At 38.5% G+C, this 13,335-nt stretch overlaps 1 protein-coding gene across 1 annotated transcript in view; it reads left to right on the top strand.

The window, feature by feature from the left end:
* BNC2 (basonuclin 2) overlaps positions 1 to 11,369 on the top strand; it is a 236,733-nt gene extending 225,364 nt beyond the window's left edge. The window contains exon 6 of the mRNA XM_009274286.2: positions 10,709 to 11,369. Coding sequence (XP_009272561.2) covers positions 10,709 to 11,369 — 661 coding nt within the window. The remainder of the gene's footprint in view (positions 1 to 10,708) is intronic.
* The last annotated feature ends 1,966 nt before the right edge of the window (positions 11,370 to 13,335 follow it).

The following is a 13,335-nucleotide window of genomic DNA, read 5'->3' as shown; positions in this document are numbered from 1 at the left end:
GTGGATGGGTAAAAAGTTGAGAATTTAATAACCGCTGACAATAGTATGTATGGAAGAATCTCGGAGGATTGAAATTACTGAGGAGCTGGGGCGTCAGTGAAGGGAGGTTATAGGATAATCAGCTATCAGTTGACCTGACAGGGGTACTTATTTAGTAATGTAAAATTACTAAATGGAGGAACCCTGTTGAAGTGCCACATCGTATTTGGGTTTATAGTTCCTCTGGTATTATATAAATAAAACCTGCATTTTTAGACAAACAAAGCAGTGGGAATGAGAATTACCATTGCGTTGTGACCAAAAGAAATGGTTTACATATTTGCTGTGGAACCTGAAATCGTACAGAACTATCCCTGTATTTAAGGGTTTATTATGAGTTTGAACTTATAGTGCAATCAGTAAAGAGTCTATGAACCTTCTAAGCAAATCATGAGATAATGTGTTGCTGTGCATCAATATCTGGGAGAAAAGAACTGGTTTCAAAGCAGAGTTGGGGGAAGCTAGCTGTTCTGACTGAGTTTTTTCTTTTTTGCATTTACTGAAACTTGAAACTCAGTAAAATTCATGAGTGGGATGCTGAACTCAAGGGACTGTTTGCATAAAATCTTACAAAATTGCCACATTTTACATGGCTGTTGTAACAGTAAAATAAAATGAAGGATGAAAACTTCTGATTACAAAACTTGGATCATGTAATATTTAGATGATTTAAGTTTGAAAAGAAATATTAATTCATGCAGTTTGGCAACAGATTCTACCTGGATGTTGCCTCAGTACTTCTTAAGGGGAAATACACCTTGTGTGAAGGACCAGCAAAATACTTCAACACACAGGAGATGAGGGACCTAATGCATGACTGCTGTGCAGGGCCTTGTGTGAATCGCCTGCACAGGGATAAACTTTTCCGTAGAGCATGTGTAGATTGTAGAAACAGCTTATGGCAGTTGGACTGATTGTCAATGGTGCTAAGCACCTGTAATTTCCATCAAAGGATTTTGTCGTACATAAGATGACCTTCTCATGCATGTAACATTGCTACACTGAGTTAGTTCACTTAGGAAATATTCCGTCAGATAAATCTTTTTATTCTAAACTTTCTCAACCAGTCCGGATATTAGACAAGAGTGCTGGCCATTTTGTAATGAGTCTGTTTTGCTTCCAGGCAGCTAGTAAAGTGAGAGGTTGAAGTGTTGCAACACAATTTTGATGGTTCCTGAGTAACTTTGGCAAGTATGCCAGTGGTTGTGCTTTTTGTTTGTAATATCTTTTGATCTTAAATGGACAACAATAGTAATATATTAAGAGTGCGACATGACCTCGATGCTTCTGAGCACACACAGCTGTTGTGAAAGTGTAATTCTGTTCACACCGTAAGGACCGTCTCACTAAACACCTCAACAGGTATGTACTGAATTATTGGGCCTTTCAAGAATCCTGAACCTGTCAGATTTTACATTAAAAATTATTTGGTAGCAAACATTGCCATCAGATATCAGTTCCACATTTAACCTGAGTATTTGCTCACACAGTCAGCTATCCTGCCTCCCCAAATGCCATCTCGGCATTAACATTTTTTATGCATTCCACAGCGATGACAAATTGTTTTCTGACTCTAACTGTGGATTAAGTATGCAAAAGGCATGTTTGCCACTGCCAACAAACCAATAATTCTCACTAACATCTTCAGAGTTACAACATTTATAAAGTTGCAAAGTGGAGTAAACAAACCATCTGTTTGGCTTTACCATATATGTCATGCTCTCTTATTAGCATATTACGATTCATTTAGTAAACAAATTTGGTGATTTCGTTCATGTCAAAGTTAGAGGGAGCTTGAAGATGATTAACATTCCTGGGACAGGCACATTAATACATTGCTTCCTCTGCAAAGTTAAATGGCTTCTCAGGAGAATCACCCCTTGTTGACAAGATGAGACTGTCAATTTTGTTTGCCTGCCACATTAGGGGCCGTAAGGGGATGGGAAGCTCTGAGAAAGAGGAGCAGTGTAGGCAGCATAATTCACTGCGAATTGAAAAAAGAAGTCTAATTCTGATAAATGGTCGACCCCAATACATCCTACCTGTTATTACAACAGACGTGCCGTATCTGTGCAGTAAATTAGTTAAACCCCTAAAGAGTTTGATGGGAGCTTATCTTCAAGTGAATAATTTGAGTGTAGAGGGAGCTGTCTTCGTGACCAGTGTGAGTGATTTGTTTCATATTGAAAGGGATTGAAATGACTGGGCTCCACATCTTTAATTTGCAAGAACTTGCTTGTCCTTTATTTCCTGCATTTAATAAGCACTGTTTTTTTACTTTTTTTAATAGGTGCTGAACTGTATTTTACCTTTTGGATTTTCTTCCTATGAAAGGTTAATATTTTTCAGATTCTATGCAATTTAAAGCCTCAAGAACTGATGTTATTACCCAAACTGTTCATGTAGAAATGCCATGGTTTCATTGGGTAGTATAGTATTTTGTCTTCACTCATTGTTCTAAAGTCTAGCCCTTATCCCTGCTTTTCCCCTTACATTTAGAGGCAAACTAAACATGATCAAATACATGGAAGCGCTAGCACACAGACTGAAACCTTGGCCCTGTTCAGATAAATGTGGATTTTATAATTTAGTTCAGAGCAGGATTTCAAACCTTTATTATCTTTGCTTAGATTTATGGATTTTTTTTTCTTTTTAATTGAAAAAAAAACCCACCTGCATCAAAGACAGCTGAGAGAGTGGCAAAATTAGAACAGTAACCAAGAAAATAATTTCTTTAACAGTTTCCATTACTAATTAAATTCCAGGAACTGTTTTATTGTTGTTTCTCTTAAGTAAATGGGGAAAATGATTGCTGCTTCCTTCTTGAAGAAATACCAGAATTAAGGCCATATCTTTTCTCATAAATATGTACACTGTTATATTTAGCCAGAGTCTTACTTTCTGGTTCTTTGATTTTAGCTGCATGAAACTCAGCACTTTCAGTCTGCAGAGATTCTGAGAAAGCATAAAATTCTGGGTTTACTTTCTGTTATGTTCACATATTCTGAGCCTTTCTATGAGTTTCAGGCTTAAATAAGCAGTGAAGGAACATGAAATTGCGGTAAGACCACAGTACTTTGCCGTATTAGCAAATTGTGTTAGCGATTAAAATAATGTGAAATTTTTAAACAAAACCATAAATCTTAATTGACAGCCTTTGAGGTGAAGAGAAATAAAGATAACTTTGCCTTAGAGTTTCTTTATAGGCAAAAACGTAGGCTGAATACTGAGCTGAAGATAGGTGGAAAAAGTCTCATGGGAGTAATAATGAAAGTTTCATTGTTTATGATATTTTAAACCAGATTGACAGAGCTTAGTTTTAAACTAAGTATAGCAGGAGGATAGCTTGTATGGGGCCTGTACAACCTGAGCGGTTACTTCCATGTCCAACTTTAATAAGAGGTTTGCCAATCTGTACGTAAACCACCAGACAAATGTGTCCTGGCCTTTGATTTTGTAATAGAACTTTCTTCAAACTGCTGAAGATTGTGTGGTTTCAGGTTTCGTAACCCAATATCAGCTTCTGTCTTCTTTAAAAAAAAATAAAAATCTACTATTACTTGGAAAGAATAGAATTTAATAGAAAAGAATTTAATGTTGACTTTTAATGCATTAAGTCTCCAAATATAATTTTATTGTATTACTTAATGCTGGGATCACTTACTGTATCTTAAAGCAAAGCTGCCCAAAGACTGATGGCCCCCTGCTGTAACCTCCTATCTGTGATTTCTTTGCAGTGTTAGAGTGATAGGGGCGGGTGGTATTAATTTGGCAAATCATGTATTTGCTAGAAAATGCATTTTCAGAACATTTGAAGTATAAGAGATTGGGATATTGCTTTATTTGGAAACATAGGAAGAAAGGGTGTGGCAGGATACAACTGGAAATGTTGAAATTATTCGTTTCAGGATTTTAATGAACAATACAGTGTGCTTTGATGTTTGAGTGAGGTTTTAATCAGGGAACTTTGTCACTTTCAGTCAGCCAAGGAGGAGCGAGGGGCCAATAGCTAGGACATTTAACTGGGACATCATTTGGCTTGGCCTTTCTGTCTGACTGCATCAGGGACTAGAAAATGGGTTTCCTTAGTCCCTAACTGACTGCCCTAACAATTATGCTGCTGTTTCATTCTCACTATCTTTTTCTTTCATCCCCATAATATTTAAGTGTAATCATATTTTTCTCTTGATAAAAAATTAAGAAAATAATGCTTTATGTTTCATTTTTAACAGCCTACCCTGCCCCAAACTGTGAACAACACATTCAACCCAATTTTTCATGCAGTTGGTTTTGTGCTCTGTATAAAATTTAAATAAACAGAGTACTCTTTATCATCCAAATTCCTTAACTCTGCTGTACGCATCAGAGGTGAGGTTTGTCCTAGTGCAGATAGGACTGCAGCCATGGGTGCATCCAAGGTTGGCCTTGAAACATGCATAGAATTCATGCCAATTTCTACGCCACGACAAATTCTACTCTCTGATAAATTCCTCCTCACTCACTTCAAAAAGAAATAAAAAGACTGACTAAATAAAAATAAACTAAAATAAAGCGGCCATTACATTTTTCTTTCCAACAAATGGAGAGTAAATTAACAAAATCAGATTCATTGACAAGTGTAGAAAGAAACTGCTGAAGAGAACCCAGTCTGGATTTATGAGCTGTGTAAATGGCATATACGTTTAATTGACCATATTTCCTAGGCTTATAATCCACTTTCTTCTGTTGATGCATAGTACATCTCTAACTAGAGGAGCTTGCTAGTAGTAGGTGGCGTGGAACGGACAATGAATTCTAATTATGGAAGAATACTTCCATGAACTTCACAAGGAAAGGAAATACTACCACCAGTGGGATCATGCCCACAGTCAGAGAGCTGCTGTAGTTGCTGTAGCACTCTGCATTGCGCTGCGACCAAAACTCCTGTCTGAAAGGGCAGTCGTGAATTGGGAGGTGAGATACCCTTGCCACTTTGCCACAACCACAGATTTCATGTGTATTATCATTATCATCCGTACAGCAGCACTGATCCATTCTTAAGATCATTGAATTCAGAAGGCTATATTCACTCTGGTGAGGACTTTCCACACACTTTTGCCCACCATATGTCTAATTCATGAATAGTAACTTGAAAGAAGAATGTTAATTATGTGAGAAAATCAGGCATTCTGGGCCTTCTAAAATAAACCAGACTTTGCTAAAACTTCCTTGCCACAACAAGCTACATCTCAAAACATCTTGGAAAAGTACTCTCCTTGTTTTTAAGGGTACATGACATGTAGTACAGAGCTAAATAGATGTTTGGACATTCTTTGGCACACATAGTATTTTAAATTCTCGGAACTAACCCTCTTCACCATCCCCTGTTGCCTAGGATGGGATAGATCTGGTAACTGGAGCTGAGTGAGATATGCCTTTAGTTAAGGTCTTTTGACCTCGTATTTCTGCCTGGAAGACTTCATTCACCAGTTGTCTTTACGCAACATTTCCATTGCCAGGATCAAATGTCATTTTGGTAGTTGATGTACAAATAAGCAGTCTAAGAAGTCCAGAGTCATTCAAAGGATTTTATTAGGTCAAATATTTTGTTTTCTATACATAGATATATCTCTGCCATTCATTTAGGTTCTTCAAGGTTTTTTTCCTGCAGATACAGCAGCAACTGCAGTGCAAAGGACAGCAGAGGTGGCCTTAAATTAGCTAGCTCAGGTATGAGGAATAATGAAGCCATGGCAAGCTGAAGCTCAGCTGTTTCTGGCGTATCTTGCTTTGTGATTTTCTGCCTGATTGATGGCAGTGTTCATGCACTGGCATACATCACTCTGCCCAAGCTGTGCCTCAGCTTACTCAGGGAACATTGTTTACACGTACCTGGGAGCAGCATTCAGAGGAGGAAAGGGTAGCAGCACTGTAAATCACATCAGGGAACAGAACAGCTGAAGCAAGAAACTGCAGGTGCCATGGGGAGGAGCAGATGAACAGATGACAAGGTGGCTAGCATTGGCTGAGGGCTGGTAGAGGACTTGCTAGGATTTGGGAGTGACAACGCAGGGGAGAAAGAGTTGGATTAGGATGGAATACTTTAATTTGGTATGGAGAAGCGGGTCTGGGAACTGCTGGAGCAATTTAAGATGGCTGAATGAGTACCTTTTCCAAGAAAAAAAGCAAGGAAGATCATCATTGGATGAGAGGAGCAAAGAAATAGTTAAGTTTATCAAGACAAAAGATAGCATGGGCATGGCCAATATTTGTAATGCTACTTTTTTCTTCTTGTGTCTCTCTGACTGCTGTTTGCAGCTACTAGATCAGAGTACAGGTTGTTGGCTGCATACTTTTCTGCCTTTCCAGCTGAATAATAGTCTTCATAGCCTCATAGCAAATTATGCTTCATTTCTGCCCCTAAACTCAACCCTGTTCTGTTTGGCAATTGTCAGTGCTTGTGTTTTCCCAGAACATCTCTCTTTTTAAACTTCCTGGTCTGTACTGCTTCTCCTTCTAGTCTGCCTTTATCCGTACTCTTCCTTCATAATTCAATTTTTTTGCTTATGGATCCATTATTTGTAGCCATCCTTACATACATGGGCATGTTCTCCTACACAGAACCCCCGTGTCATCTTTTCCCAAAGAAACCTTGGGAATGCTGCTGTCAGCCCTGAGAAACGCCTTCTTTATGCAGGGCACTGTTCAAGCAGCACCCTGCACGGGGTACTCAGTCTGCACCTCAGGGTGCAATCCTACATTTAGTTGTGCAGCAGACGGGAAAGGGGTGCAGGGTCAGGCTCTGAGTACTCTGGACTGGTGTGTCTATGAAAACATACTTTTCCTTCCCTCCTATCCGCATGACTGTTCAGCTACTGGAAATGTGTGCTGCCAGTACCTTCAGCACACAGTATTCTTAATTCTGACAAGGTTTTAGCCTCTGTGACTTTGGTTTTGTCATAAGATTTCAAAAGTTCAGTGTTCAAATAAATGAACTTTTTCTCACAATTCATTCCTCTCATCCCTACCGGAATGTTTTTGCATATGATATTTAGGGAGAGTATTAAACACAAGTGAAATAGATTAAGAAATGAATGTAAAAGAATCAATTCTTTTGAACTGTGGTTGCATAATGGAAATCGACTGCTATGAATGAACCTATGTTCAGAAGTTATGAACAGCAGAGCTAATGCACTGCCATGAGTTCATCTTTATTATTGCATTACACCTGAATCAATTGATAAAGTAGCTTTTTTTTAAGGCTAGGAATGGCACTTAATTGAATAAAAGTCAATGTAATTATATTAGGAGAATCCAACAGTACTGCTGACAGCGGAAAAGGGACACTACTGAGCAGAGTGCCAGAACTGGTCCACACATTTCTGCACATCGTTTGCCTGACAGATATTATGGGCTGGTACATACTTTAACTAGATTACTGATTGCCACTGCTGTAAGTGAGAATTGAATAAGGGAGGCATCTCTTCTTATCAGAGCATCAGCAGGGTTTGCATCCTTACACTGGTCTTTCTCAGAATGGCCTCTGTCCATCTGGGGCTCAGTGGCCCCTCTTTAACGTGCTAATTTATTCTTATCTCTTCATTCAGTGAATGCTGAAGTTATTTTCACTGCATGCCTGGCTGCTGGTTTTCTCAGCAGCCAACCAAGGAAATAGTAAGTGCAAATGCGTGGAAACAACAGTTACAGTTACCATGACTAGTTTCTACACTGCAGGAAATTCCCGTACCAGGGGAGTGAGGAGGGGAGAGAGGGAGAGAAATCATAAGAAGTAAACACATGAGCACTTTATGAGTAGTTCGCAGTTAGCATTATGATGATAAGCACAAATGTGCTTTTATGGTCATGTCATAACACTGGTCAGTGTGGACAGGCCTTCACAGTAAGTGTTTCCGGTACTGCACTTAGCAACTTTATGTGGAGTTGTACACCATCTGACACCAGGAAGGCAAGGGACTGTCAGGACTACTGTTTATCATTCATGTATGTGCACACTGCATGCATCTGTTCAGAACTCATTTGTGGATGATAATGGGGATGCTGTGAATATGCTTTGATTAATTTGCTTTATGTTTTTCATATTGTGTGGTTGAGTCAGTATCCATCAGGACAACAGTATAAGTGAGATTACAGCTGACAAAAACCAGTTTCACAGTCAAGACTTTTTTTAAAGTCTGTATTTTATTGGTTTCAGATCTTATTTTCTTTTTTTTTTTTTTTTTTTAAACCAGATATGTCTGGATTGGAATGTGAATTTGTTCTCTCTCTCTCTCCTCCCCCTCCCCCTTTCTTTCTCTTTTCTCCTCTCTTCTCTCTCTCTCTCTCTTTTGTGATCTCAATTTAGCAAAAGATTAGAAAGCTGATCTTATCACAAGGTAAGCTCAGCCTTCCTAAGTGCAGTGTGGGGATATGCATAATTACACTTCTGCGCCTCAAAAAAGCAATGGTGCTATACTTGCTTGTCTGAAAGGAGTGTTTCCCATGTGGGAGAAAAACAAGGAATACTCTCCACTTTTTTCTGCCCTTGCCCATACCTCTCAACTGTCTCTCATTAGGAGAGAAATTTTCTGTTCTAGACCCCCCCTTACTGGAATAATTGCATCCCAAGCAGCCACGATCCAATTAAACTGCAGTTCAGTATCAGTTTTATGTCAGAGAACAGTTACCTGCATTTGCAGGTGAGTGGGACAGATCGCTTCTATTGCTGTTTTCCTTATTTATTCCCATAAGTTATGTGCAACAGATAGATGAAGCACAAAGTAAGTGGTAGAAAATTACAGAAATTAACTCCACATCAATTTAATCTTCCTACATTTCCATTTTCCTTATTTATCTGCATTATATTGCTGTACCATGTTTGGGACTTCTGCTGGTTGAGAGGTATGTTTCAAAGGGTTTCTTAAAACAAAAGCTTCCAATAAGGAAATATTGCTAATAGCTATTGTTCCCCTTCTCCCTTTTTACTGTAGGACTTGAATGTCTATAAAATATTTGATCATTGTTATGTCTTCCCATGCCAATTTTATACCTAGTGCTTTTTTGCAAATTAAAGTATTCCTATGTTAAAACTCTCTCTTTCTCTCTCTCTCCCCCTGCCCCCACCCTGCTTCTTTCTTTTCCCTCCTACATTTGGGCTCTGATCTGCAATTTATAATGGGCAGACAGACTGGTGAGTCTGCATGTTGTAAATTGCGGGTTTGGGTCCTTAGCTTGCAAAGAATGTTACGCAGTAGAACTTCGCTAATTCTTTTTTTACTGACTTGAAAATCCAGTCACCCTCCAAAGAAACTGAATAAATATTTGTCATTTCCTCAGCAATGGTGCACATTCTGAATACTGAACCCTAAAGTTTTCTAATACTGAAAACTTTATACTGATTTCTTATTATTAAGCACTTCAACAAAACGAGCATGTTCTGTGGTCAGAGGTCTTTGATGTCTGTCATGTTTGTTGGTTGCATTGTTACTTCAGAAAATGCAGTTTTTCAAAGAGGGTTTCCTGACACTGCTGCAAATCAGTGAGGTTCTACTGCAATGGATGAATAAAGCCAATGTCAAAAGTGGAGAGTAGAATGCCGTATTTAAAATAATAGGCTGTTTTACACAGTTACTAACCCAAAGGCTTACATTGTTTGCAAATTTAGAGCTTTATTTCTTGAGAACAAAGGCACAGATCCTGTAAAACACTTGAGAGTATTTTAACTTGCGGCTCTTGGGATCTGGTCCAAAGACCACTGACGTCAGTGACAGCTTTTCCAGTGTCTCTTGAGCACCCACAGTGACTTCAGCACATACCTAAATCGAAGCCCATGCTTAAGTGTTTTGATTGATTTGGGGCAAAATTCTCATTGCCATTAGTAGGATTTTTTTACTGGAAATTATAGTGGTTGGGTCAGACAGCACTGCATCAGACACAGTGCTGGGAAGAGCACAGGGAGGAGCGGCAGTGCCCTCCCAGAAGGATGGAACCAGTGACTTTGGCTAAGATTTTCAGAAACTTACATGTAGATTTCAGAGACTTGTTCTCCTAAACCCTTCAAGTCTTGTCCATCTTGGTTTGGCCCAATTCTGAATCCCTTTATATTAGAATTAAATTATCAGAATCAGGACCTCTGACTATGTATCATTCAGTTACCTTTATTTTATTCTGCTCCTATATTTCACTTACACAGTTATGTGAGTACATATATATACACAAAAATATATTTGTATGTATGTGTGTATAAATATATAAGGATATGGATCTAGAGATAGACATAGATGCAAACACACAGATATTCCATATATTAATATTTTCTCTTGAAGCAAGGCTTTTAGGAAGGCTAGCAGGGATTCAGGAACCAAGAAGAGCAATTTGCATTTTCTGTGAGTGCAATTTATTATTTTGTAAATATCAAATAAAAGGGCTGTAGCTGCTGCAGGGGACTAATGTTGAGGAGCAGTAGCTGAAAAGAAAAACAATATGGGGGGGTTAATTTGCTTGTATTGTTTTGGGTTTATGTTGCAATTTGTTCACTCATGACAAGACTGAATTTTCCAAGAAACATGGATAGGAGATATTTTTATGATAAATAATTGATAAATCAGAATTTGGATTTGGTGTTTGATGACTGTATGTTTAATCAAAAATACTGTACATTTTTCCTTTCCTCCCTTCCCTCTTCCTTTCCCAGACACAGTGCTAACATAAACCTGCACCGTAAACTGTTGACCAAAGAACTGGATGACATGGGCCTGGACACCTCACAGCCTTCTCTTAGTAAGGACCTCCGCGATGAATTTTTGGTGAAGATATATGGCGCTCAGCATCAGATGGGGCTCGACATAAGGGAAGATACCTCCTCGCCTGCTGGTACTGAGGATTCCCATATGAATGGGTATGGCAGGGGCATGTCAGAAGACTATATGGTCCTAGACCTAAGCACCACCTCCAGCATCCAGTCCAGCAGCAGTATCCATTCCTCAAGAGAATCTGATGCGGGAAGCGATGAGGGCATTCTCCTGGACGACGTCGATGGGGCAAGTGACAGCGGGGAATCTGCCCACAAAGCAGATGCCCCTGCCTTAGCTGTAGGTATGGGCACCGATGTCCCAGGATCCCTCATGTTCAACAGTGTTTCGGTGAGCAACGGTGGGATAATGTGTAACATTTGCCACAAAATGTACAGCAACAAGGGAACCCTCAGAGTGCACTATAAAACAGTGCACTTGCGAGAGATGCACAAATGCAAAGTCCCTGGGTGCAACATGATGTTCTCCTCTGTCCGTAGCCGAAACCGGCACAGTCAGAACCCCAATCTGCATAAAAACATTCCCTTCACTTCAGTAGATTAGTTCAAGGATGGACACAGCATAATGCCAGCTCTCAGAGAGGGCCCACCACATCTGAACTGCCATATACAGTCTCCCTTTATATATAAGAGGGTACATAAAATGTTTTAGGGTTTATTTCTTTTTCTTTTTTTTTTTAACAAAAGAAAGAAACACCAGGTGCTTTTTCCCCTTTGTTGGTTGTTCATTTATTTTTTTCCTTTTTTTTGGGATAGAAACAAAAAGGTGGGATCTTTAATTTGCGGGGAGAGACCCTTCACGAAAAAAAGCAAACAAAAACAAAAATCAAAACTACAGAAAACTTGCAGTTGTCCCTAGTTCTGTTACAATGTTCTTGGTCATCTCCAAAGAGACAATTTGTTCTACCCATGACTTTTGCCTGAAAAAAAAAAAGAACAAAAAACAACAAAAAAAATTGCAAACAAACAAAATGAGAAAAAAAACAATCTACTTAGTTGTCTTTGTGTCTTCTAAGCATTGGGGATAACGTTCTACTAAGCATGGCTGTTACACTTGTATATATATTGAGCCTTGACAGGCCTATGATGTAAAACAATTGTAAAGATGGTGGTTTAACTCTTATTTTTTTGCTTAATTTTTACAGTTACATTCAGCTGTTAGATAAGCAGGAAAAATAGTTTGCTGGCTAGTTCTACTCATTTATGTTAGCTTTAATGCACATTTTTAAAAGAACCACGGTCTTGTTTTAACTACCTGCTAGATATAAGTAATACAGAGGTGCTGGCATGCTTTACAGTACCTGATCTGATACAGTTTTTTTGTCTTGTACTATTACATAAATCCAGTCATGCACTTTTTCGTACACTACAAGGGGATGTGTAATAATATCCATGCTTTTTTTTTCTTAAACTATTGCCATATTTTCAGTAAGTGTCTTTAAAAAAATACACTTAGATAAAAGTGGTCTGGTCAGTATGAGGGCATGAATGCCAAACAAAGAGTATTAGTGTTTAGTGTTAATACAAAAGTGCCAACTTTGCACACGTTTTGAAAAAAGAAAATGTAGTTATTCACCATAACCACAGTTGTAGTTTTTGGACTACAGAAAAAAATACTGGGGAGGGAAAAGGGGTAAAGTGAAATACAGAATTCTTGGTGCTTTTTTCAAGTGCCAATTATTACTAGAAACAATAGTGCATCCTTATTCCTTATATACTACATTACATAAAAGAAAAAAAACCAGAATTGTGTCATGTGAATCAGTGGAAACTTTTTTTTGTCAAACATGCATAATATTTGGGGATATAAATGCTGATACTACTTGTCACAGAACAAAGATGAATATAATTTTGTGTGCTTCTTACTATGGCCTGGATTTTTTGTGGTGTTTTAAAAAAAAAAAAAAGGAACAGGGAAATAATGTTAACTATGTTGTTCTGTAAAGTTGTCTTTTTTTGCAATGGAAAGTGCTGTAGTATGATTAAGGCATTTTTTATAGAAGCAATCAAAAGAAATTAATGGCAGAAGCACTTAGAAGCTCTGAAAACATATGCTGGACTTTTTATTGGGTAACTTTCCCTTTGGATAAAATTAGAGGCCAGAAAAAAAGGATCTCTAGTTGTGTTAATGTTTTGTGTTTCACCCACATGGTTTGTCAGAAAACAGCGAAAGTCCAAGAAAGATAGTGAGCAAGAAAGCGAGCATGAACAGGAGAGGGAGAAGGAGCAAGCAGTTGAGAAAGGCAGAGAGAAGAAGAGGCTGTCCTCTGAATCTTTTTTGTTTCCGGTGTTTACACGTTGCTTGAGCTGGTAAACCACACTGGCAGCTTGAGTTACCACAACATACTGTCTGAGTGATGGTATTTACTTAAGTTCAGTCTACAGCCAAAACCATTAGGGTGTGTGTTGTAGACTCTTTTCTTTACAAAAACAATAACAATAACAAAAGCAAAACCAACCAACCAAACAAACAAACAAAACCCCAAGGGATATTTCCGCGTACAATAAAA

Source organism: Aptenodytes forsteri, unplaced genomic scaffold (genome assembly GCF_000699145.1).
Source record: "Aptenodytes forsteri isolate BGI_AS27 unplaced genomic scaffold, ASM69914v1 Scaffold46, whole genome shotgun sequence".
NCBI classification, from domain to species: Eukaryota; Metazoa; Chordata; class Aves; order Sphenisciformes; family Spheniscidae; genus Aptenodytes; species Aptenodytes forsteri.
This window is presented reverse-complemented; position numbering and strand designations above follow the sequence as displayed.